Below are 23,338 nucleotides of genomic sequence, written 5' to 3' on the forward strand. Positions count from 1 at the left end.
ACGCGCTTTGTTGACATGTTTGGCACTTTGTTGTTGTTTTTAGTGTACGTCAATGTGCGTTGCAAATTGGAGGATTTAATGTTGTGATTCTGTCTCAGAATTTAAGACAAAAAAAAAAAAAAAAGATTTTACATCATTTGTGAATATTGTCAATGTTTGCTGAAGAGAGATCTGTTTCAAGCAGTTTGATGTCAATGAATAAAGTATCCAAACATACATTCAGTCTTTCTCCACAATATTATCATTTTTACCATGCAGTCCAGTTCTGTCGACAGCTTTGGGAGCCAAAGCTAATTGGTTTGTGTGACTGTTACATTTGTGTCGGTCGGCGTCCTCAATCGAGTGTGCATAATTATTTTAAAGTCTATTTGCATAAGCCAAGAAGAAAATTATCAAACTTGGAACAGTCGAAAGATATCAGGGATGCGGTGCCGAGGACCGCGCCAGGCGCCAGCCCGTGCCAGAGGCAGAGGCAGAGCTGGGGCAGCGGTTTTTCTAATCACGCAACCATGCCAGGCTGAAATTCACAGATCAAAGAAAAAGACAGTTGAAACCTCAGCCAACAGACAGGTTTTTCAGGCTTCTGTGGCGATTCAGATAAATAACTGCAGACTGGCGGCGAACGTGGTTGCGGTTTGAGGTAGCACCACGGCAGAGGTGGTTTCTGTCCATAGCGTAGTGAAACAAAGAATAAAAAGAGACCAATGACCTGGGAAATGGTTGCTTGACCAGTGCCACTTCTTTTGACCTTGTGTCCCATTCTTCTGCCAGTTTTTTTTTTTTTTTTTGGGAGGGGCATATACCATGGGCTAATATATTATAACATGCTTGAAATGTTTTTTTTTGTGACTTTGCTAACTGACTGAACCTGCCTTGTGGTCTATGCAGGTCAAGTATTGACACCACGGCTTGATGCCGGTTCCGTCGGCTCTGCCGTCATGTTGACGTTCCACGAGTAGAAAGTGGTTTAGAGTCTACACACAGTACTTTACTTTGAAAACTGGCTGCATGCTCTTTGCTTTTATAGAAAGGATTTCCTGCATAATTTATGCAGGAGCGGAGTTCTGAGTGACTTGCATCCGTGCCATTTTCCGAAAATAACACTGTGATACAAACAGGTTTTGGTGGGAGTCCAGGAAACTTAGACCGATTAGATGGGTGGAGGCTTGATCAGTAAACAAGCGAACAGCCAAGAGAAGATTTCATGAAGCATTCATACAGGAAAAAGTCTTCACCAAGACAGTGCTCTATGCTGTGTTTGGAATTACAGTTCTGGCAACACATTAACGGCCCTGAATAAAGATAACCATTCACATCACATGACCCTCTTCCTCACCTGCCCGAAACCCAAAATATTGCAATGTCATTCCTTCTTTTTCACAGTCAAATCTACAGCGATAAAGAACGTACCACTTTTTAGAGGTTAATCACTGACTATATGACTGTGACAACTGTGGACTTATTACAAAACACAGTGGAACTATACAAGAGTGTTAACAGTTTTCAGTCCCTTTAGCCTGAGATTTTAAGGCATGTACAGCATGAGGGCAGGTTTTTAACAGTCAGAACAGTTTTGGAAATGAGCAAGGAGTGAAAAACAGTACCACAAGGTACTAATGCTATCACGCAAGTATTTTTTTCTAATGGCCCATGAGGTACACAGCAAAAATATGTATCACACAAACTGATTGGTTTCTTCAAAGACAAAAAAAAAATCCAGATAAATATTGACCTTGCTAAAATCAGTAACAGTTGTTAAAAATGTTCAGTATTGCCCCTCATTGTTGACCCGACATGCTACAGCTGTGATCAATGCCGCTCCCTTGCCACTTCCGTCCTCAGACTTGTGGAACGTCACGGAGCACTGTGGGGCCAGATCCTGCAGTACCTCCTGCATCACCCTGGAGAAACTGGAGAGAAAGGATGACAAAAAGCAGGGTAAGTGACATGACACAGTAATGATAAATGACCATGTTTTAAAGACAAGACAGAGTTAAGCCAATGAAATACTTAGCAAGTGTTCAACAAGATGGATTCTATTGACTTGCGAGTTGAGACTCGGGGTGGATAAAAAATAAATAAATCGTTTCTGCAATATACTGCGACTGCCATGGCCCATTCATTGATTTAGCAAATCCCCTGAATCGATGCACCCTGTGGCCAGCAGGGGCACCATGCATGTGATTTGCTTTTTATGGAGGGAAGCGGCACACAACCAAAGACTACTAAAACAAAGGCTCTGATCTTTTATTCAATATCATGGTTGGAAGCGTATTTATAATTCCAGTGGAGGTTACTGAGGCTGGTTTGTTAGCTCGAGCCGTGCCGATGAGAGAATTCGTCGACGGATCTTATCAGCTATTGCATGACTGAAAGTTAATTGGTTCAGCTTTTCACATTGATATAATCTAAACTAGAACTGGCGCCTTGATTCAGCGTAGCGGAACCATCCATCCTTGCTTGCTTGTTATAATACCTGTACCTGTGTGTGTCTCAGAGATGTTGCCTTAATGTCAACAAAAATGTACATCTGCACACGACTCTGTACACAGGCCGAATTGAAGGGACCTGGTTCAGATGTGGTATTGTTCCAAAACGTTTTCAAAGCCTACCATTGTTTCTTGGACTTGCCTGCCAGTGAGCGCTCTGTTCTTATACTTACTGCGGGTGAGTCTTGTAAAGCGTCCCATCAACACCAACCGTGACCTCAAGCCTTTGCAGGTTGCGGTTCTGTCGGATCCTGTCGACGACGGCGGCCAAACCTGCACCGCAAAGCTGCGCAGCTCGTCGGGAAACAACGGCGCACACCTCCTTCACAAGAACACTGTCGTCGCAGGTTGAGAAGGTGAGGCCCAGATGCTGCAGGATGGAGCGAATCTGTCGCATGGCCAGACGATCACTTCAGAGACAGAAGTACTCGAGTCAGCAAGCATGTCAGTTACCACAGTATAATGACACATTTGGACTGTGGGCATTAAAAAGGAAATGAAAGACCTGTGTCATCAATTACCAAAACGGAGTCAGAAATATTCCATTTGAATTTGATTATCGGCAGGACACGAACATGAAAATAAACATTTAAATGTTTAAACGCACACCCAAAAGACCGTTATTTTAAATACCTCAGAACACAAATCCCAATTGCTCAGACTAGTGAACATGCAAAGCGATAAGAAAAATATTCAACAGCGAGAGAAAGAGAATTTGTGACCCAGATAAATGTAGTCATTTCATTCAATTGTCAGGATGAATCCATGTTCATTCTCTTCCATGTGTGGGACACTACAGTCTCTCTTGAAACTGTTTTATGATGAAACTTATAAGTGGAATTTGTCTCCAACATCATGATTTGTTTATGTTTCAATAGAACAGTGAACTATGTGTAGAGATGAGAAATTCAATGTTTAACGTCTCTGGTAGAAGCCGCTGGTGTCTGACAGGCTGCTCTGCCAGCTTTATTTAGGGGTTAAACTGAGCCGTCTGTCTGCTGTATCTCATGTCTCTGAACAGTTGACTTGAACTATGGAGCAGTCTGGACACATTTCCTAGATGCTACTGAAGAAACATTAGAAATCAGGTGAAGAAATGATCATTTAGTCATATTCTATTCTCCAAATCATGATACAAACTGTCAGTCCTTTGTCTTGTGTGATGAAAAACCTTTTCAAATTTCTCTCTACTAAAATGGTTGTTTTTCATTGCCTTATTGAAGATTTCACTCATACTTTGTGCATTTTACAATTTGTTGACGGTCCCTAATTGATGCCGGCTCGTAGCATTAGCGCTGCCTGTGAGAGTGTGTCCGCGGTCAGTGAACCCTAATGGGGACACGGAAGAGGACGCCGCCGCCAATACCAGAGCGGCGCTCCGCCCAATATCCAACTGTTTTCATCAGCGCAGCGGGAGACCTGCATGTGTTGATGCAAACCAAAGCAGACAACCACGTCAGAGAAGCTATAAAGACCACTCAAGTTAATAAAGCAAGCACGGATCCAAAGACTTCGAGTCAACCAGTGTCATTATCAAAGGTTCCCTGGATTAAAAATAAGTTTAAAATTACGATCGTGAACCAAAGTCCACCACACTCTCCACAACTGTCACACGCCGGTGTCGGTTGTCAAACACAGCACAGCTGGAGAGCGTGGCGCACTGTCACGGTCTTGTGATGTTCACGTGTGCAGGTCCAATGCAGGAAGTGTGTCACCTGTTTATCGAATTTATCATGAAATGCTGAATTGTCATCATGGAAATTGTGTTTAGCGGTATATTGCGTTGCGATAGGTTATCACCCATCCCTAGTTGAGAGCAATTAGACGCATAGATAGGTTAACGTTTTATTACGACATCTCAAATGTGAACGTGTGTAACCGTAAATGTGTGCCCATTGTTGTGATGAGAATATCAGCAAAAACACAACACGTATGTTTTCATGGCATGAGCACGTTGAAATTGCTGTCAAGTTAACTTGACTTCATCAATCAGACTTTGTTTTTCACGACTCAAGCACCATGATGAAAAGCCATGTGCTGCCAAAAATTTTAATTCGATTTTTTTTTTCAACTTCACCATCATCCATGAATTACATTTGTAGAATTCAATCCAACACTGTAATCCTTTTGGAACGCAACAAAATGATGACCTCGAACATTTGAACTTGACAGCGACTGACTACTGTACACTGCATTTGTTTGAAATAATGTCATCTCACCTTTCAATTCGGGCCAGGAACTTGGTTTCAAAGATGCCAAAAGTCTTCAGTCTTTCAGACACTTTTCCTCTGAACAACAATCCTTTAGCAGTGAAGTCCAGAAGCACATTTCGTACTATCTCCCCGAGATACAGTCCACCGATCATCTTCTCATACCTGAAAGTACATGCCCGAAATGTTTAACTCTCAATTACCTTTAACTGTCAGACATGCAGCGAGTTATCTTTCCATTATAGATCTTTATAGATATAGACTATATTATTAAAGATCTCATCATGCTGATGCAGAACTGCTTGTAAGCTGTTTCTATGAGTTTTCATTTTTCTGTTCTGCCTGGGGACAGCACAATAAGAGCAGGAAGGAAGGAGAGCAGTGGTACTCGAGACACCATCCTTGCATCCAATAGAGTCCTTGCGTCCAACAGAGTCATGTCTTTTGTTCTTATGACAAATGGCCATCTTCAGCTCTGTGTGTCTTTATGTCAACGCTATTGTCTGTAACCAAACATTGACTGACCCCATTGATTGACCCCATATTCTTCACTCATCTGTTTTTCATAATCTCAGCTTCCTTTACTTTTTCTTCTGCCTCCCAGTCATTCATTCACTTTCCTATTCTCTCCAGCTCCAACCTCCACCTCCTCACACGCACCACACACAGTATATCAGAGCGGTCGTAATCATTGTTACCTCTGTTTTCCAGGGTTATTGGAGCTCTCATCCACCAAACGATCGAAGCAGGTGAAGAAGTCATCAAGTTCCCCGTTGTCCCCAAATGCGCCCCATTCTATGTTGACACACATGCGACCTTCATTGCCTTCCAACACCTCAATGTTCTCCATTTCCTCCATGTAGCAGGCGTTTGTGCCGGTGCCTAGAATACAAACGAAAACGAGGGAAGAGAGGAGAGCAAAAAGGGGCTTGAATGCAACATTCAGGTGTTTAAATGAGGATGGATAGACAATAACATCTTACTACATTCTTACCAACAATGAGACCCACTTCACACTTGGGGTCCTCATAGGCGCAGGTCATCATGGTTCCTACAGTGTCGTTTACGACAGCCACAAAGTTCAAATGGAATTCCTGGGGGCAGCAATAGCATGTCGAAGTCACCATTTCACAAGCATTTTAAACTAAATCTCCATACATATATATGAAACATCACTCACTCCTCGGCGGCGGACGGCGTCTTTCAGTAATTTCACAACATCGTAGCCAACACAGCCGCTGGCGGCGAAGCACTTGGTCCAGTTCAGAAGAATACCCTAGAATAAAAACAATAATAAATTGGGCAACTCTTTGTTTAATTGCAACAGCCCCAAACAAATCTTTACCTCATCCAGTTTGCTTTGTTGACACGGAAAGGAGAAGGTGAACCCCAAAGGCAAGGAAGCTCCTGTCATGCCCATGTTTTCCAGGAAGTTAGCCATGCACTCCACAATATAGGTGAAAAGCTTGAGGAGAAAATACTCACAATGTAAAAATGATAAAACAAATGGAATATCTGCGAAACAAAAGAACAATTTGAAGAAGGTTGATAATTCTACTAAACATCTAAATACAACGTCATTGCCATTTTAACAGAACATTTTCATACCTCAGCTGCATTGCACATGCCTCTTAATACATATAGCATTTTTAGAATACAATTACAATTTTATAATATAATTCATCACTTTATTATTAATCACCCAGAAATAAATTTGATTCATGATCAATTGCTTCTATCCACAGACAGCCCACATGCTCAGACATTCTGTTCAAAACCAGACTGCAATTGTATGACGGACATGTAAGCTTGCAGGATATCACGCTTCCCCAGCAAATCTTAACTACTCAATGAGCTGAAATTCCTGGACTGGTGTAGTTAGTGTCGCCGTCATAAAGTGCTTTAATTGAACTCTGTTTCAAAATTCCGGCAGTAGCACTTTCATTCTTATTTTACAGGAGCCAAAGTTCCAAATTTTCGGGGGACTCATTACGACTGAATCTTACTGTAGCGTTAAAAGTTTAGGTTCATCAGTTCCCAACATTTATTCAGTACTTATTACATATAAATTTGAAAGACAAGACATATGACTGTAGAGAGAGAGGAAATAATAAACAAAGCAATCATTGTCTTAGATAATGCCATCACAAGTCTAATATTGGCTTTCGTGTGATTGAAAAGAATAAATTGTACACAAAACAGTCTGGAAAAAAATAGTCTGGAAAGGAAGTCTGACAAACAAGTGATGAAAAAAAGTGGCGAGAGGAGCAGAACTTAAAAAGTCATCGAAATTGACATTAAAGCTTTTATAAAAGGTCACATTTTAAAAAAGACGTGGTTCAGTTGTGAGGGTTTTCTCAACCTTCTCAGCTGCACTAATCATTCCCAGTGCGACAATGTCATTAACAAAGGGTGAGCAACAAGAATCCTAAACTGTTGGGTGTTGTGCCCAAGACCGGAGCGTACAGATACCAAGACCAAAGCAGTTATGGATAACACACATACCTGTACACAAATCTAGGAGTCATATTGACACAAAAATATATTAACAATTGAAATGCTTTCATTGGACACATTGGACACTACTCGGTTCACTCACTTTGAACCATGTGACTTAAACAACACTGCGGCAAATATCAGGATTTTTACAGGCAAACGTGCTCCTTGCCTAGTCACATCAGACCAATGAACTAAAAGGCGTTTTATTTCCAAAGGAACGTGTAAATAGCGCACAGCTCCGACCATGCGTACACACAAAATCTAGTGGTAGAGCAGAGCATCTACAAATTTCACTATTTTTGAACAGTGTGGTGCTTTATAGAGTTTGCATGAGGAAATAATCTCTACAAGAGTCAACATTTAAAAGTAAAGTTTTGCAATGTGCATGAAACAAATTGTTTCAGTTCTCATTTATTTTCAATGTAATTGCTATGTATATACTTTTATTCTTAATTTGTTTAATACATTTGGTTCATTGTACCACAATTTTTTTGGTTGCGATTCAGAACTATCCTCCATCACGTTGGTCCTTCAGCACGATTGCTGTCCACGTCAAAGTCAATTATAGGTGTCTCAGAATGTCTCCTTCCTAGTGACAGTTCAACCAGTGATCTCCTCAACTCATAAAAGGAGTCGCTAAACAATGTTGTCACCAAAGCGGCATGATGGCTTTGCGGCTGTGTGACTCACTCACTGCCAGGAGGTGCAGTGGAGCTGTATGCGTCGGTCTGTGACTGCAGAAATATCTGTGCTGTGACACTTCACTGAGTGAGTGACTGGCCCTTCTGAGTTCATCGACACAGGAGAGGGGCTCACGGCAGGAGCCACTGCCTGCTGAATATGGCAACAATGCATCCTTTTTTATGGAAACTGGCACTGTGACAAAGTTGCTAAATTAGGTGGGAGTTGAGTTTTCACAAATAAGGACAGAGGGTTTTGGAAATTTGCAAAATTTAGATCAACTATTGACTTGCGACATGACTGAAACATTCAGTTCACTCTCCACTGCATGTAAGCCAAGACATACCAGTGCATTTGGGCTCTGCGGCGTCATCATGCTATTATCTTAGTTGGACTACTTTCTGCATTAAAAACAAGGTCTGTGAATACTGTGATATATTCAATATATATTAAGTCCCAGAGATACAAAAGAATGGATATATTAGATATATTTTACCTCTTCTGCAGAGCCTTGCATTAGCTCGGGTGGAATACCATAAACCTTCTGGCGCATATCAACGTTGCGTTTATTTCCACTTCGAACTTGCACCATCAAGACTCTAAAGCTGGATCCCCCAAGGTCCAAGGCCAAGAAATCTCCCTGTTCTAATGAGAAAAAAAAGGTTAACACAAGTCAACTTTTGGCAAAATAGGAGGTTTAGGTTTCACCTGTTCCATCTGGTAGGGAACGGACAAACGATGGAAGCATCTTCACAGTGGCCACCTCATGTGTTTGTTTTGACAAACCCCTCATCATTTCGTAACTCATCCTCTCTTTCACTTCCAGCAGCTGCTCACGACTTAAGCGTAGGGTGTCTAGGATGCGTTGTCTTTCAGCGTTTTGAGCAGCAAGTCTGTACGCGACTGCCGTTACCATGGCTGCACCTTTTCCACTGCCGACTTCGGATTTCAAGAAGCGCACATCACAGTCAGGCACGAGGCGGGACACCATCTTATGAAGCCTCCTGGGGAACCTGTATAAGAAATCATGTTATTACTGAAAGCGTTTCACAATGAAATGCAATCTCAAGTCTGCTGAGAATAAAATGTCGACCATATATTTTTCATCTTGCTCTATTTCCCATCAGGGACTGCTACAGAAAGCCAACCTGCACCAGCCCAGCATATCTTGCGTATCCTCTAGTCAGAGCCATCCCCCTCAGGTCCTGTTCACTGCACATATACAGTATATGAAGTCATCTTCATTTTCTCCTTTTGCCTGGTTTCCCCGTAGGCGTTTTTATACCACAGCAAAAATACGAATTATTTTGTGTAGTACCATCGGGTTGTCCTGGTATTTGGACTTTCACCTGTAATGTCTGACGTATGTGTTGTTGTGTATGCTTGTGCTGTCCAGATATAGTCAGATCCAGTGTTTGATTGTCCAGTTATCAGACCGAAGTGTCAGACGGAAAAGGGACAGTCAAACTGAGTTAGCGAGAAGTAACTACGGCCAATTCGAAAGTGCCCACAGTTGTCCCCTCTCCCAGTAATTACAGCATGAAGGAAGTATATTTCTAACATTCTTTCTCAACAGGGATGGTTTCAGCCTCATCCTGCTCATAGAAGTATAGGTGCCGACTCATCTTTTAACTGTTTCTTTCAAAGCAATGTGACTCAATTACGTAGTATGTACGCTTGTCGAGTGTATTCTAGTGGATGAATAAAGGTAAATTAAGAAACGAAAGACTTAAAAAAAAGAGGATCAATGAGAGGGGGAGACTTACTCTGGATGATTTTTGTAAACAGAGCCATCCACACCGATAGTTGTTCGAAGCTTTTCAGCCGCCTTGTTGTCTCGAATCTGCCGAAGCACCGCCACCAAGGCGGCAGCACAAAGGTGCGCTGCACGCGTGGAAACAATCTGACAAATCCTCCGGGTTGCAAGGCAGTCATCAGCAGACGGTTGCAGGGCCAGGTTTTTGAGGACTTCCTCAGCCCTAGCAAGGCCTTCATCATCCCTGCGTGGAGTAGAATGTAAAGTGACTATCAAGGATCATGAAGTTATTGTTTTGGACTTGAATTCATTTCAACATCACATATGGACAGATAAGATCCTACAGCGGCCCACCACAAGATCATGCAGCACACTTCTACTCGCTCGATGAGACATTTCCATCTGATTCACATTATATGACTTATTTCAAATGACAATTTCCAACTAAAACCACAAAGGAAAAGGGGAAAGCTTATTCAAGATGTGAGTAGTAAAGGGGTTTAAGAGAAAATCTGAAGTATAATCATGGCAGAATAAATAAATGATACCCAGAATCCACCTGGAGAAGTCAGTTAAGTTAACTGAGTGAGAGTCATGAACAATTTATCTTCTCATCTTCAAAGGACATAACAACAACAATCTTTGTCAAGCGCAGCCAATGAAGTAGAATACATTTTTTTTTTATTAAACTCATACAAATCACTCAGTTTGAGATTAGTATAAGGAGGTCTAAGCGTCATTTGTTTATTTTGATATTCTTTCTTTAGTCAATGCATCTAAATGGATGAAATATTACATTAAAATAAAATAGATAAAAAATAATAATAAAATAAGTCATGCACTTACTTTTCGCTTTCAATTGCATAGATGAATTTGGTGTTGAAGCACCCTGTGGTGAGAAGCTGTTTGGAGGTCTGTCCATGGAACAGGAGCTTTTCTTTGGTCATCTTCACCATGATGAGACGTACAAGTTCACCCATGTACATTCCACTGATCATTTTCTCAAATCTGTCCAGGCAGAAAAAGGGAAGACCCCTGCGTTATGTTGTTGTTGTTCATGCATCCTGGACATAGGGCCTGGCTAGAATCTAACAAGGTGAAACCCAACAGGCACATGGGACTAGTGCAGGAGTTCAACATAGTACAAATAATTTGTTAATAAGTTGTTGCATTTCTGTTCATTACAATATTAGTTTTACCCCATAACATATGAAAGCAATGATCTCTACATCATACATGCCACATTTACAGTTATTCATCTATCCAACGCTTGAAAAATTAATAATTTTTAATAATGAACCATTGTCTTCAGGGAGAAAAGCTATTGGTGTGACAGCGACGACAGCAATGACACATAAGCCACAAATCTTGGCATATAAGTTGAACTCCAATTAATGTTTGAAGTGTAGATCGAACACCTCTTCAAGACCTCACGTTCAGAATCGTTGCCCTCACAGGCAATGAAAAACACATTCACACAATTGACTCCTTCATGCTAAATCCCTGCCACTCACGCCTCATCAGCCTCATCCCTGACTAGAGTATTCGAAGAATTCACCATCTCCAGACAGGCTGCTGAGAGTGAGGAAGCATGAACACATCAGTTCTACACTCAGCCTATTGACTCCCGGCCGGCTACAGAATCCATCTCAATACCTGCACTGAAATGCACACATAATGAGCTATTCATCAAAGAACATCGACAAGATTCTTCTACTCATTCTCTACAAACATCACCCGGAGGTCAAAGATGATTACCATGAGTGACCTCTGCTTGCTCTTGCCAAGTCCAATGTATTCATCACTTCCCACTTGAACTGTGATGTGGTACAGAATACATGCAAGAAGCCAGCCAACTGACAAACAAGGAAGCAAAGAGGGGAATTTTTCACATTTACTGCACTGAAGAAATACAGTAAAATACTAACTTTTAATCATGATAGCTAAATAAATCATCATCTGCAGCCATTCGCACCTGATCCCTTTATGTGCATGGGCTGCACACAAACTTAAAGCAGCCGTAATGCTCATGTCAGTCTGTTATGACGATGTTCCGCTCGGGACATTCCACTTAAAAACGCAAAAAAAAAAACCACCATAACTGCTTCCACTGCTATAATACATGTTGTTTACACTAGCGTGATCAGGCGACATTTCAGGCTTGGAGAACAACAGAATTAACATTATCAGGGCGCACCACAGCCGATATACACTGTTTAATCCTCACGATCGCACGGCAGCTGAGTTACCTCATTATTAATGGCATATTACTCCCACATTTTGCATCTATTCTAAATGTAACTTAAAGGACGATGCTTTCAACACAAGAGCGGCCAATAATGGATTCTTCAGATACTGCCAACAACACTGTTTAAAATAACCCCAGAGGCAATGAAAAGGTTCAAAAACAGGCATAACATTCTAAGCATTAAGGGTCCCTCACGTGTTGATTAAAATCTTCCTACAAGTTGAATATCATCACAGACAGAAACCAGTTAAATAAAGATGGTTGGTAGCTGCCCAGGTGAAATTTTAAAAGTGAAATGGTGAAACAATGTTCTAATTTTCAGAGCTCAACAGCTGGTGCCCTTTGTTTAAAATGATGAGAGGTTTCATTGAAATGGCCGTTTGTAGCCAAAGATTTCAGAGCAGAGAGTGCTGAAAATGAGGACACTGATTCGTGAAGCCTCACCAGACTATCACGATGGAAAAGATTCTCTATTCTGATAACTGAAATGGAGTACATTTATCAAAAGAAATTCAGGTGAATTCAGGTCTGCAGCTGTCTTCAGGAGTTGATTTATCATTAATATTACAAACACCTTCCACTTTGAAAATTTACAGGAATGTGTTTTTAAAATGTTGTAATACCATACATATATTTATGTGGTGATAATGACTGTAATGTAATATTACATAATGAAGGAGGCATGTGAGTGAGCATGGAAAGGAATCTACACTGAGGTGCAGAATGACTTTCTTCTGCGTCGGTCAATATTTACAGGGTATTTTACTGAAAGAAACAACTTGGTACAGTACTCCACAGGGAATTTAAAACATCAATTTAAAAAGATAAAAATAGCATAACAAGGGACTTTTCATCCAAGCAGAAAGGAAGAAGAGTATGGCTAATGAAGTAAACGCACGTGGGACCTGTGATTTGTTTGGAGATTAACTGCATATTTCCCTCAATTCCAGACTGCATTGCATTCTAAGTGGGCAATTTTCCAAACCAGCAGGACACAGAAAAGTGCTTTGCACTTTCATACATAACAAAATTAAGTGTGGAAATGCTACAGCAGCGTAGGAAACGACTCACAGTTGCTTTCCGGGGTTGAGAGAGCCTGCGTCAATTTCTCGATCAAAGTCATTGCGAACATCTTCCAACACCCCATCGTCTCCAAAGGCTCCCCACTCTGTGTTAACACACATTCTGCCTTCATCGCCATCCAGCACCTCCAGGTTCCTCATGTGCTCCATGTAGCAGGCGTTGGTTCCTGTACCTGAGTCGAGTCACAAAAGTTAAACCAGGAAACGTTGAGAAAAGCTGTGGTCCAGGGCAGAAACAGTTGAAGAAGGAGAACTTAAGGTATTCTCAATAAAAGATAGATATGAGCAAGCAACAGGTCTCACAGTACAAGAACTTGGGACGCGGTAAAAGAAATTGACTGAACTCACCAACAATTAGACCGACTTCACAGAGAGGGTCGTCATAGCCGCACGTCATCATGGCTCCCACTGTGTCATTAATCACGGCCATGATGTCTACTTCAAAGTCCTGCAAACAGGTTTGTTTTAGTGCTGAGGACACAGTTAGGGAGTGTGTGTGATTAAAGGTACTGAAAAACACCAAGATAGAAACCAACCCCTGTAAAAATTGACATTAATTTTGACAATATTGTTATTTGTCATTCAGCATGCAGTTATTTTATTTTCTGAGGGAGTTTTTCTGCATTAAGTAAAGTATGTACTTGAATCAAACCATAAGAATACAGACAAAACTCGTGGTGCACAACATACCATTTAGGACTGAAGCGCTACAGAATAGTTCATGAATGCTGAGAGAAATATGACATTAAATAGTTCAGTAGTAGAGTACCTTAAATTTAGAATTTTAAGCAAGACGTACCCCACGTTTTTTAATGGCTTGCTTCAGCAGTTTCACCACATCCTTTCCCTCAACGTCCCGTGTCCTGAATCTTTTGGTCCATGACACCAGAACAGCCTTAGAAAAAAAATCAGATTGAAACAGTTGTGATTCGAAAGTCAAATAATGACAAAACACCAAAAGTAAAATAAAATACATAGCATTGTACTAAAATATGTTTCGTACATTAATACATAAATATATTTTTGGTAGGATTATATTCTACAAATACAGCCTATTATACAAAAAACATTTTTTGCTTCCAAATAAAAATTGTTGTGAGAAGGACATAAGAAATTCTGTGAAGTATGTGACATGATTCATGCGCATGTGATTCGTTTTACAAAGCACTGTATCATCTGCGTTATTCACCTCATCCAACTTGTTTTGCTGACAGGGAAACGAGAATGTAAATCCCAAAGGAAGTTTTTGATCTTTTATTCCCAACTTCTCCATGAATTTAGCCAGACAATCTGCAACATGGTCAAATAACTAGAGGAAAGAAAAAGAAATCAAACAAACCCGTCACAAACAAATCATCAACACCCAAATCATCAAATAATGGGTGAGCAAATGTGGAGCCTCTTACCTCAAATGCACTTCCTCTCATGATGTGTTCAGGAATTTCAAAAATCTCATTTTCCATTTCGACCTGTTTCCCATTTGAGATGACTTTAACACGAAGCACACGGAAATTGGATCCTCCCAGATCCAGTGCCAGAAACTCTCCCTGCTCTGGGTAAACATTACATGACTAAAATGTTGAATCAGATAAATCACAGGCCTCAGGAGGACATCAAGTAACTCTCACAACACTGCTGTCAGATTTATGCAGAGGAAGGCATTGAGATTCACTAAAGTAGTGACTAAATTTACTAAATTTTTCTCTTACAAGTATTACAAACTATGTGAGGAACTTCTCAAATACAATAAACAGCCTGAAATCAGACTTGGATTACCTGCATACTGAAGTGGGGGCATATCAACATTCAGAGGTTTAAAACAAAATACATTTTCATTACTGTGACTGACTGTATAGCGTTACAATGCGCACAAATACTAGTGGTAGAACAATGAAAAAGGGTGACGAATGGTCAGGAGACATGGTGCCTCTCAATTCAAATGATCAATTGGTGCCCGCATGATTGAAAAATAGAGTTTTGGTTTTGAGGTTCTTCTTTTTTGTGCTTCCGCACATTCAAAAATTTATTTATACAACAACATTTAGAACCTTCTCTTTGCACGGTTGACAAATGTGGCCCCTAGAGTGTACGTTTTGCTGAAATTGCTAGAGCATTTAAGTGCACCTTCTTCACCAAGCCCAACTCTACAGGGGGCCTGCACCACGGTTCCTCACTCTCACGCCAGTAAAAATAGAAGCCCTCTGAATCCATTCAATGACTCATTCACCACTGCAAATGGGTTAAGTGTGAGTGGATGAATCTTGATGGCGGTGTAATCTGTGTAGCCACTTCATTTCGACATATACTAAACTGAATAAAAACCTATATGTTCACTTGTTGAAGACACACAATATGCGAGCAACCATGTAAGAGTTTCAAGACAATGCTAGCGAATAGCAAAATAAAAAATAAAAAAAAATCTCTTGCGTCATGAAGCCACCAACGAGAGACGTCAGGGTTATCAGCAGCAATTGTTTCACAGAAAGAGAAAGTAACTCCTCTGTCACAAAGCAAAAAGGCTGCATTGTGACACAATAGTTCATTCAACAGGCAAAAGGAGCACTCATTACCTGTTCCATCCGGCGTGGAGAGCACAAAGGTCGGCAGCATCTTCACTGCAGCTGTGGGGTTGGTGTCTCTGCACAGACCTTTGTCCATCTCTCGCCTGAATCTGAGCGATATGTCCATCAGCAGCTCATCGGAGAGCTGAAATCGATGAAGGTAATTGTCCACCTAAAATAATCACAAGACATTACTGTCATGACAGGAAGATGGACCACACAAACTCCTAGCAGGTTCCCACCAAGTTCCTCCATGTGTAGCCTCAGTATCACGAAACGTTTTGCATATCTTAAAGGTTTTATTGTGTAATTTTGACAAAACCAATGGAAAAGCAGGAGTCATCAAAACTCAATGCTCTTGATACTTTAAGAAACGAGTGTATTTCAGCAGAACATTGTGACGGTTTCGTCTGTGAAGGGCTGTGTACAAAACGTTGAGGTTATGAAATATATGTGACGCAGGCAATCAAAACACGAGAAGCAAGTTGTGGTGACGACCATTTTCTTTCAAGTTTAAGCTCAATACGGTCTCAAATTCCGAGCAATATCATGACAGGTTCTCAGCAAATACAGTATCGGCGAGACGATAAAGGCAAACTTATGTAGACTTGACCAACTTACTGTGTGTACACGCACTTACTTTGTCAGTTCCGTCATCATGGAGCTCGGCGAAGCAAGTTGCAAGAGGGGAAGCTAACATCCTCACTGTTTGTCTAATTCACGGGGTAAATCGACTAAACAAAGTCTATGTCAGCCACTCAATTCAAAACGGCTGAGAAGTAGCGCTAAAGTTTGGCGTCAAACACAACAATGATCAACAAACGGAGGACTAAAACATTACGGGCAAGTTACTTCCGCGACTTCGCTGGTTGATGACGGAGACGACAGCCAAGGAGTCGATTGGCTGAGAGAGGGACGCGCGGCGTGGCGTTTGTCAGCTGTTGACACTTGCAAGTTTCTCTCGAATTCGTTTTGTGAGAAAAGTGTTTTGGAATAACTGAAGAACAATGTGAAAACCATATGAACTATGAACTGATATAAATTATGTAGTACCTCCGAAGATGTATAAAAAATAAATATTGCGCAGGAAAAAAAAGAAAAAAAAGATATATATATATTTTTTTTCTTTCTTTGTTTTTTCTGCTTCTACCACCATTCTACTAGTGGCAGAACAATATACCACTAATATATATATATATATATATATATATATATATATATATATATATATATATATATATATATATATATATATAAACACTGGACTATTATTCCAATGACATTTAGTGGTTGGGCAGGTGAGGGAGGGCTAATTAGACAGGTCCGCCTCAGGTGTGAGCGTCGACTGTCAGCGAGACATCCTGACATGTTCTGCCCGCGTCTCTCGTTGAGATGAAGGTTCCCGAGAAGGAGTTGATGAGTGACATTTTGAAATGTTTGACAGGCGAGCCTGTGCTGCCGGTGTACAGAAACATTGAGAAGTTCAAACGTGGGAAAGACGGCTCGTACTTTGTTGCTGAAGACCTGAACAAAATCGCCCTGAAGCGAGAGCTGGTCAACGCCAAGGAGCGACTGAGGGTGAGCTGCCTTCGCTTACGAAATCCTTGGGGCGGCCTCTGTCAATAATAATGTACTGCAAATGTGCATGTTCTGCTTCAGTTCTGCGCTCTCCGCGGTTTGTAACAGAGGAGGTCAAAGGCGACTGACGCGCAGAAATGCAACTGAGCAATGGCCCTGAATGAAGCCAATATTCGTGAAAATGTGATTCGTTTTGGTGTTTCAATAGACGAATTTATACGGCCAAGCTTTGTTATAATATATGCCATTGTCATGACAACTGAGAAACATTTATCCAGCGCCAAACGAGTGGCATTAAGTGCGTTGTCTTATTGTCAGTTTAAACATGACGTGCTGACAAGCGGTTCAAAGCCTAATATTGAACTGCAGAGAGCGCCATCTAGTTTTTCATGTTCCGTGTTCTGGCTTGTGTGTCCAAGCAAGTCTCTGCGCCTGCTCCTCACCTGTGTTGGACACCCTCCACAGCAGTGACGCGGGGCCTCACCTGTCAATCTTGGAAAGAAAACGTGACAATATATTAAATGGTTATGTTTTTCCACTGATGTACACTATGAATGCTGTCTTTTAACTACACCAGTTTTAGGTTTTTTTTTCAAAATCGCTGAATTTTCGCATTCACTGTTCAAATACTGAGAAGCGACGTGAGGTGAGTCAGCCACCTGCTGAGCCTCACCATAGATGGCACAGTGACTCGACGAACCGTGCTGCCATTCTATGCAGTGAGAACGTATTGCTGTCTCTCTGTATGTCGCTATTAAAATGTTCAAACACTTTTGCTATTGTATAGCTGATGGATATCATGATATTTTGTGTCAAGAACTGTGTGCGGAGCGATCATAAAACAGTCGCACAAAGTGAGGCACTTCTCCTGCCTCATGGTAGGGGCCACTTGTGACTCCAGGGATTCTTCTTGCGACAACGACAACAGAATAATTGACAACAAACGACAGTCTGCAGTTAGTAAGTCAAGTGCAGCTGTCCGTTTATTTTTTCTTCTAATTTGGCCTTACTTTCAAAATGGAGGATTACATATCTAAACTCAAACAATTGTCTAAACTGGACTTTCAATCCATGCAGAAAGTAAGTTAAGACCATAATAACGTTTTTTGTTGTTGTTTTAATTAAATGTGCTTTTTTGTGCACTACAGTTTGTACGTCAAAAAGCTGATATGAATTTTAAACATAACCTGTGAACTGCTGCCAGTGAAATGGTGAATAGGCTGCTCTGTAGGGTTCATGCGTTTGTCAGATTGTTAGGAAGTCAGTACCTCACCAGCCATAAACCTCACCGCATGTCACTGCTCCCCAGTCACACCTGTCCTCCTCATGATCTCCTATACTGCATCTATGAACCTCATTGCTCTATCACTCTTTTCCTTCTTCTCATACTTGCTTTATGGAGAGCTTTGAAAGTAAAGTAAGCTGGAAGTATAGTTACGTAGGCTGGGAGTATCAGACATTATAAATGCGACCCATATCTTGGGTATTTCAAATACAGTGGTACCTTGGTTTTCAAACGTCTCAGACTTCGAACAAATCGAAGTTCGAACAAAAATTTAGAGATTTTTTTGCTTCTGATTTCGAACGAAAATCCAAAACTCGAACGGCCCCGAAAAAAGACGGAAAAAACATAACGTGCACGGACCGATCAGCTGACCCACTACGCGCTTTGTTATTGTGTATAACCCCGCCTCTGTATGAAGACGTGTCCCGTTAGCTACATTTACTGACTGTTTTTTCTTCATATTGAGGTGTAAAACCTTTCCTGTCTCCACACTGGACCGTGGTAGAGTGTCACAGGGGAGGTGCTGGAGCGCTCACTCCAGGGTTTGATGTCCTGTTGTGGGCTGGAGCTGGGACAGGGATGAGGCGAGTCTGGGACAGAGCGTGACTTGGTTTATGACTTTGTCACAGCCAAACTGCACAGAAGCGCACATTCAGAGCTGGACACGCACCGGGCACCTCTTCACTTCTGGAGAGACGTCACTCACTCGGGAACCCCTCCCACATGCAGCGGCCACACACATAGAGGAACAGCCACCTGCAGCAGACGCTCTACATTCACTCCTACAAAAGACTATTTTAAGGCTTGGAACGCATTGTTTCTTTTTCCATTCATTGTAATGGGAAAAATCCATTCAGATTTTGAACAATTCGCTTCTCGAACGGCTGTCTGGAACGGATTGTGGTCGAGAACCGTGGTACCACTATATGACTTTTCAAAACAACATTTAATACTATACAAGTGTTTCCAACACTAACTTTGTTTCTGTTCTTTTTACATTATAGTCTTGTTGGTGTCTTTGCTTACTCGTACACATCATCTGCCAACTAGTCGACTAACCGTTTAGGTAGTCTGCAATGAGTTGACGATCAAAGTAGTCGTTATTTCCAGACATCTTCAACACTGGATCCCACTTTTGGACCTGTGTAAGGAGTTGACCGGGACCTCAATGAAGGCATTGTGGTCTCGGTCAGCTAACTCTAACCCTGCTTAGGCTGATACAGGTGAATGTGGCTGGTGGTCCTTTGATCTAAGTTCATTCATCCAAGAGCCAAGATCAAAGCAGTTCTTCCGTAAACTTAAGGAGTGTGTCTTGGAAATTTAGCTTGTCAGTTTTTGGGATGACAGACAGGAATGGAAAATGTATAACAGAATTTAATGTAGAACAATCCTTACACATCATTGTAACTGTCATAATACGAATAATTATCATTGTAATATACAGTATGACTGGCATTATATGTTTCATGTAGATCAGGAACTTGAACTCCATGTTTTCCCGACTCAAGCGAATGGTTCCCATCATGCGACCGGATCGCAAGCCCAGTAAGGTTGACACTCTCAAAGCTGCCGCAGAGTACATCCGTCTGCTCCTGGCTGTTTTGCAAGACGCAGATGCTGTGAGTCGAGGAGCCATTCACAAATAACTGCCAATTTCTTTCAAACGTTGATTACTGTTATTTTCTTTGGAGCAGCAAAATGGCAACAGAACTGATTTCCTGAAGAACGCAATCACTTATGGCCAGGCAGAGATGAACAATGACCTGTGGAACGTCGATGATGTAAGTCAATGACAGTCTTGCCGCGTTTACGACTTGATGCGGGGCTCTTGTCAAGCATGTTTTGATCATCACGTCTGTCTTCACAGTTGCTGGAAATGTCAGAGGAGTACATCGATGATGAGTTCACCTTGCTGTCTGAGCCTGTGTCAGACGAGGGGGACATGTCCAGAATGATGATCCAACAATGTGTGATGCCTGGATACCAGTTCATCATACACTTGGCTCCTGATCAGACCACGGTAATTGTATTGATAAATCCATATATATATATATGTATATATATTTGTAAATATAAGGGGTGGGGGATCATTTATTTTCATTATTCTTATATTTTCTAATATTTTTCTAATAAATCTCTCTATTTTCACCTTTATTTGTTTGCTGGTACATACACACACTTTTAACCACTTCTAACAACATCAGTGTAAACAAGCAGTTGAGAAACAAAGGTTTGTTATAATGCGTCTTGTCGGCATTTCATTCCATGGCTCGTGAATGCTGAAAGACTCAACAGGGTTTTCTTCACTATAATGTCTTTGGAGGTGGTTCACGTAGTTGCCTAAATGATGGAACAGATTACAAACAGCACAGATTTTTGCAATTGCAATTATATTATACAAGACGAGATGCATACAAGACAAATTCAATTCAAACCACCTCACCTCCACTCCCTCATTTTCATGTCAAATTATCCACTGGTGTACATAGTGACATTGATCCTTGAAAAGAAAAGTTGCTCCTCCATTCATGTCCACGCACGCGCACACACACACACACACGCGCGTATATATATATATATATATATATATATATATATATATATATATATATATATATATATATATATATATATATATATATATATATATATATATATATATGCTTCTTTTCCTTTCAGCTTCTCCCTTCAGTGGTGGCCACAGCAGATCATCCTCCTCCATCTCTCCCTGTCCTCTGCTTCCTCTTCTCTCAAACCTACAAACCTCATGTCCTCCTTCACCACCTCCATCAATCTCCTCTTTGGCCTTCCTCTCCACCTTCTGCCTGGCAGTTCCACCCTCAACATCTTCTACTTCTCCTTCTTCTCCTCCACCTCCTTCTCCTTCTTGTCCTCCTCCTCCTTCTTCTTCGTTCTCTTTCAGCTTCTCCCTTCAGTGGTGGCCACAGCAGATCATCCTCCTCCATCTCCCCCTGTCCTCAGCTTCCTCTTCTCTCAAACCTACAAACCTCATGTCCTCCTCACCACCTCCATCAATCTCCTCTTTGGCCACACATCACACTTGACACTTTTCTCCAATGATTCCATCCTGCCTGCACCTGCTTCTTCACCTCTTTCTCACACTCTCCATGGCCCTGGACAGTTGAGCCTCAGTACTTCAAATCCCCTGCCTTTTTTTATCTCTGCATCCTGTAACTTCAGCTGTCCACTTGGCTTCCTCTCATTCACACACATGGATTCCGTCTTACTACGGCTAACCTTCATTCCTCTTCTTTCTAAGGCAGTCCTCCACCTCTCTAGCTTATCTTGTCATCTGCAAACATCATCGTGCAAGGGGCTTCTTGTCTAACCTCATCTGTCAACCTGTCCAAGCAAGAAGGGTCACCAAGAAGAGCTGAGCCTTCTTGATGCAGTCCCACCTCACAGCTGTCTTACACCTGTGACACCTATATATTTGAGACAATAAAATGAATGAAGAACAAAATCTGTCTCCTTTGCAGATGACTCAGCCTGGTTGAGAAGTATGAAAATTAGAAGCTAAAGAACAGAGTTTATGAAAGGTAGGTACTTTGGTTCACTCAGCGGCTGAACTCTCCAATGAATGGTGATCATGTCCCATTGTGTCCAGAACATGTCCTAGACTCTTTCTGTAAACACTCTAGAACTTTTAAAAGCACTTGAATATAAATACATCCAGCAAGGGGCTCCGCATTGTTTGTTTTTTTTTGAGTGTAGGTCATAATGGCTGTCAATTTTTTTATGGAGACAAATCATGCTGCCCAAAACAGAACAACAAACACAATGGGAAAAAAACACTTTGTCTGTTAGACCTTGATGACAAGAAAGAGGAAATAGAAAACTAGTGTTCTCCACGTCAATGGTACACTACAGTTTTTGGCTTGGAATAACTGGTACTCTGGTGTCAGGAGACACCAGAGTTCAGGAACACCACTGTGGGGAACTCTGTGACGCACTACCTGAATTCAGAAAGACGCTTCTCTTCAACTCAAGTCAACATTTCAATCGCATTGTTGCACTGCCCTCCTCTGGTCATCGGAATGGCTTTCCAATCACATCTTTTTTTTTTTTTCCCCAGATGTGCTGCTTGGAAAGGAAGAATTCTCACCCAAATTCTGTCATATTTGAATTGCTGTTTTCTTTTGTAATTTAATTTCTGGAACTAATGAATCTGTTTTTATTTTTGTCTTCGAAATGCATGTTTGGCAGCACATCAATAAAAGTGAGATGAGGCGAGTTGCCCATTTGTTTGATCGAACTGTTCAGGTGATTTTTCCATTTGCCCAAAGAAACATTATTTTTCAACATGCAAATTTTCAATACTGAATACTTCAACCCTGCTGAAGTATAAAGCACAGTCGAGAGCAGTGGTTCCCATGTGGTCACTGTGGGACCCAACATCACCCCTAACTTACCCAAATCTAGAAAAAAAACATCTCCATATTGATAAATGTGTACTTAAAAACTCACTGTGCCGTTTGAAACTCGCACATGGCATAACACATCACTTCAATGATAGTATAATTTACTTATTTATTTCGGCATAGAAAAGGCCTGAGACCCACCTGTGGATACCAGGTGAAAACCACTGGCCTAAAACATTGGTCAGAATCAGGTCTTTACATCACTATTGCTCACCGACTGCATAACACTACTAACCAGGATGCATTGTGGTACTTTTGAAACCTGCATTATTGGACAACTATGTTCTCGCCATGTGGAACCGTACTTCAGCATTTTAACATGTATATTTATTTGATTTATTTGAAGTTACAACCCTTAGTGTGTGTGTGTGTGTGTGTGTGTGTGTGTGTGTGTGTGTGTGTGTGTGTGTGTGTGTGTGTGTGTGTGTGTGTGCGCGCGCGTGCGGGTTATTCGCTGAGCGAAAGGCTTGTTGGAGGTTTTCTGTAGTCCCGCTTACGACCACACCG

At 41.3% G+C, this 23,338-nt stretch overlaps 2 protein-coding genes across 3 annotated transcripts; one reads left to right on the forward strand and one right to left on the reverse strand.

Moving 5' to 3' along the window:
• Positions 1-240: 240 nt before the first annotated feature.
• hk2 (hexokinase 2) lies at positions 241-16,403 on the reverse strand. The gene is made up of 18 exons (XM_053869996.1): positions 16,167-16,403; positions 15,536-15,698; positions 14,372-14,517; positions 14,155-14,274; positions 13,765-13,860; positions 13,314-13,413; positions 12,955-13,138; positions 10,482-10,643; positions 9,646-9,879; positions 8,588-8,892; positions 8,376-8,524; positions 6,045-6,164; positions 5,880-5,975; positions 5,694-5,793; positions 5,398-5,581; positions 4,709-4,864; positions 2,663-2,899; positions 241-1,910 (listed from the first exon to the last, which is right to left on the reverse strand). Exons 1-18 carry the CDS (start codon positions 16,224-16,226, stop codon positions 1,766-1,768), a joined length of 2,757 nt encoding a protein of 918 aa, XP_053725971.1. The 5' UTR covers positions 16,227-16,403; the 3' UTR covers positions 241-1,765.
• A 492-nt stretch (positions 16,404-16,895) lies between these two features.
• figla (folliculogenesis specific bHLH transcription factor) lies at positions 16,896-22,616 on the forward strand. Of its 2 annotated transcripts, none has more exons than XM_053871309.1 (6): positions 16,896-17,104; positions 19,862-20,008; positions 20,084-20,170; positions 20,257-20,409; positions 21,890-21,949; positions 22,486-22,616. In XM_053871309.1, the coding sequence occupies exons 1-5, from the start codon at positions 16,919-16,921 to the stop codon at positions 21,905-21,907; spliced, it is 591 nt and encodes a 196-aa protein (XP_053727284.1). In that variant the 5' UTR covers positions 16,896-16,918; the 3' UTR covers positions 21,908-21,949; positions 22,486-22,616. The 2 variants fall into 2 exon arrangements, with proteins under 2 accessions (XP_053727284.1, XP_053727285.1); XM_053871310.1 differs by having other exon boundaries at positions 19,898-20,008.
• The last annotated feature ends 722 nt before the right edge of the window (positions 22,617-23,338 follow it).

The sequence above is a fragment of the Synchiropus splendidus genome, chromosome 7 (assembly GCF_027744825.2).
Source record: "Synchiropus splendidus isolate RoL2022-P1 chromosome 7, RoL_Sspl_1.0, whole genome shotgun sequence".
Classification (NCBI taxonomy): Eukaryota; Metazoa; Chordata; class Actinopteri; order Syngnathiformes; family Callionymidae; genus Synchiropus; species Synchiropus splendidus.

Excerpts from the sequence above, each read along its gene's own strand:
- hk2 (XM_053869996.1), bottom strand. The coding sequence starts at position 16,226 with ATGTTAGCTTCCCCTCTTGCAACTTGCTTCGCCGAGCTCCATGATGAC. Across the intron at positions 15,699-16,166 it reads ATGATGACGGAACTGACAAA|GTGGACAATTACCTTCATCG; the intron begins GTAAGTGCGTGT and ends TGATTATTTTAG. Across the intron at positions 5,976-6,044 it reads AACAAAGCAAACTGGATGAG|GGTATTCTTCTGAACTGGAC; the intron begins GTAAAGATTTGT and ends TTTTTATTCTAG.
- figla (XM_053871309.1), top strand. The coding sequence starts at position 16,919 with ATGAAGGTTCCCGAGAAGGAGTTGATGAGTGACATTTTGAAATGTTTG. Across the intron at positions 17,105-19,861 it reads ACGCCAAGGAGCGACTGAGG|ATCAGGAACTTGAACTCCAT; the intron begins GTGAGCTGCCTT and ends TGTTTCATGTAG. Across the intron at positions 20,009-20,083 it reads TTTTGCAAGACGCAGATGCT|CAAAATGGCAACAGAACTGA; the intron begins GTGAGTCGAGGA and ends TCTTTGGAGCAG.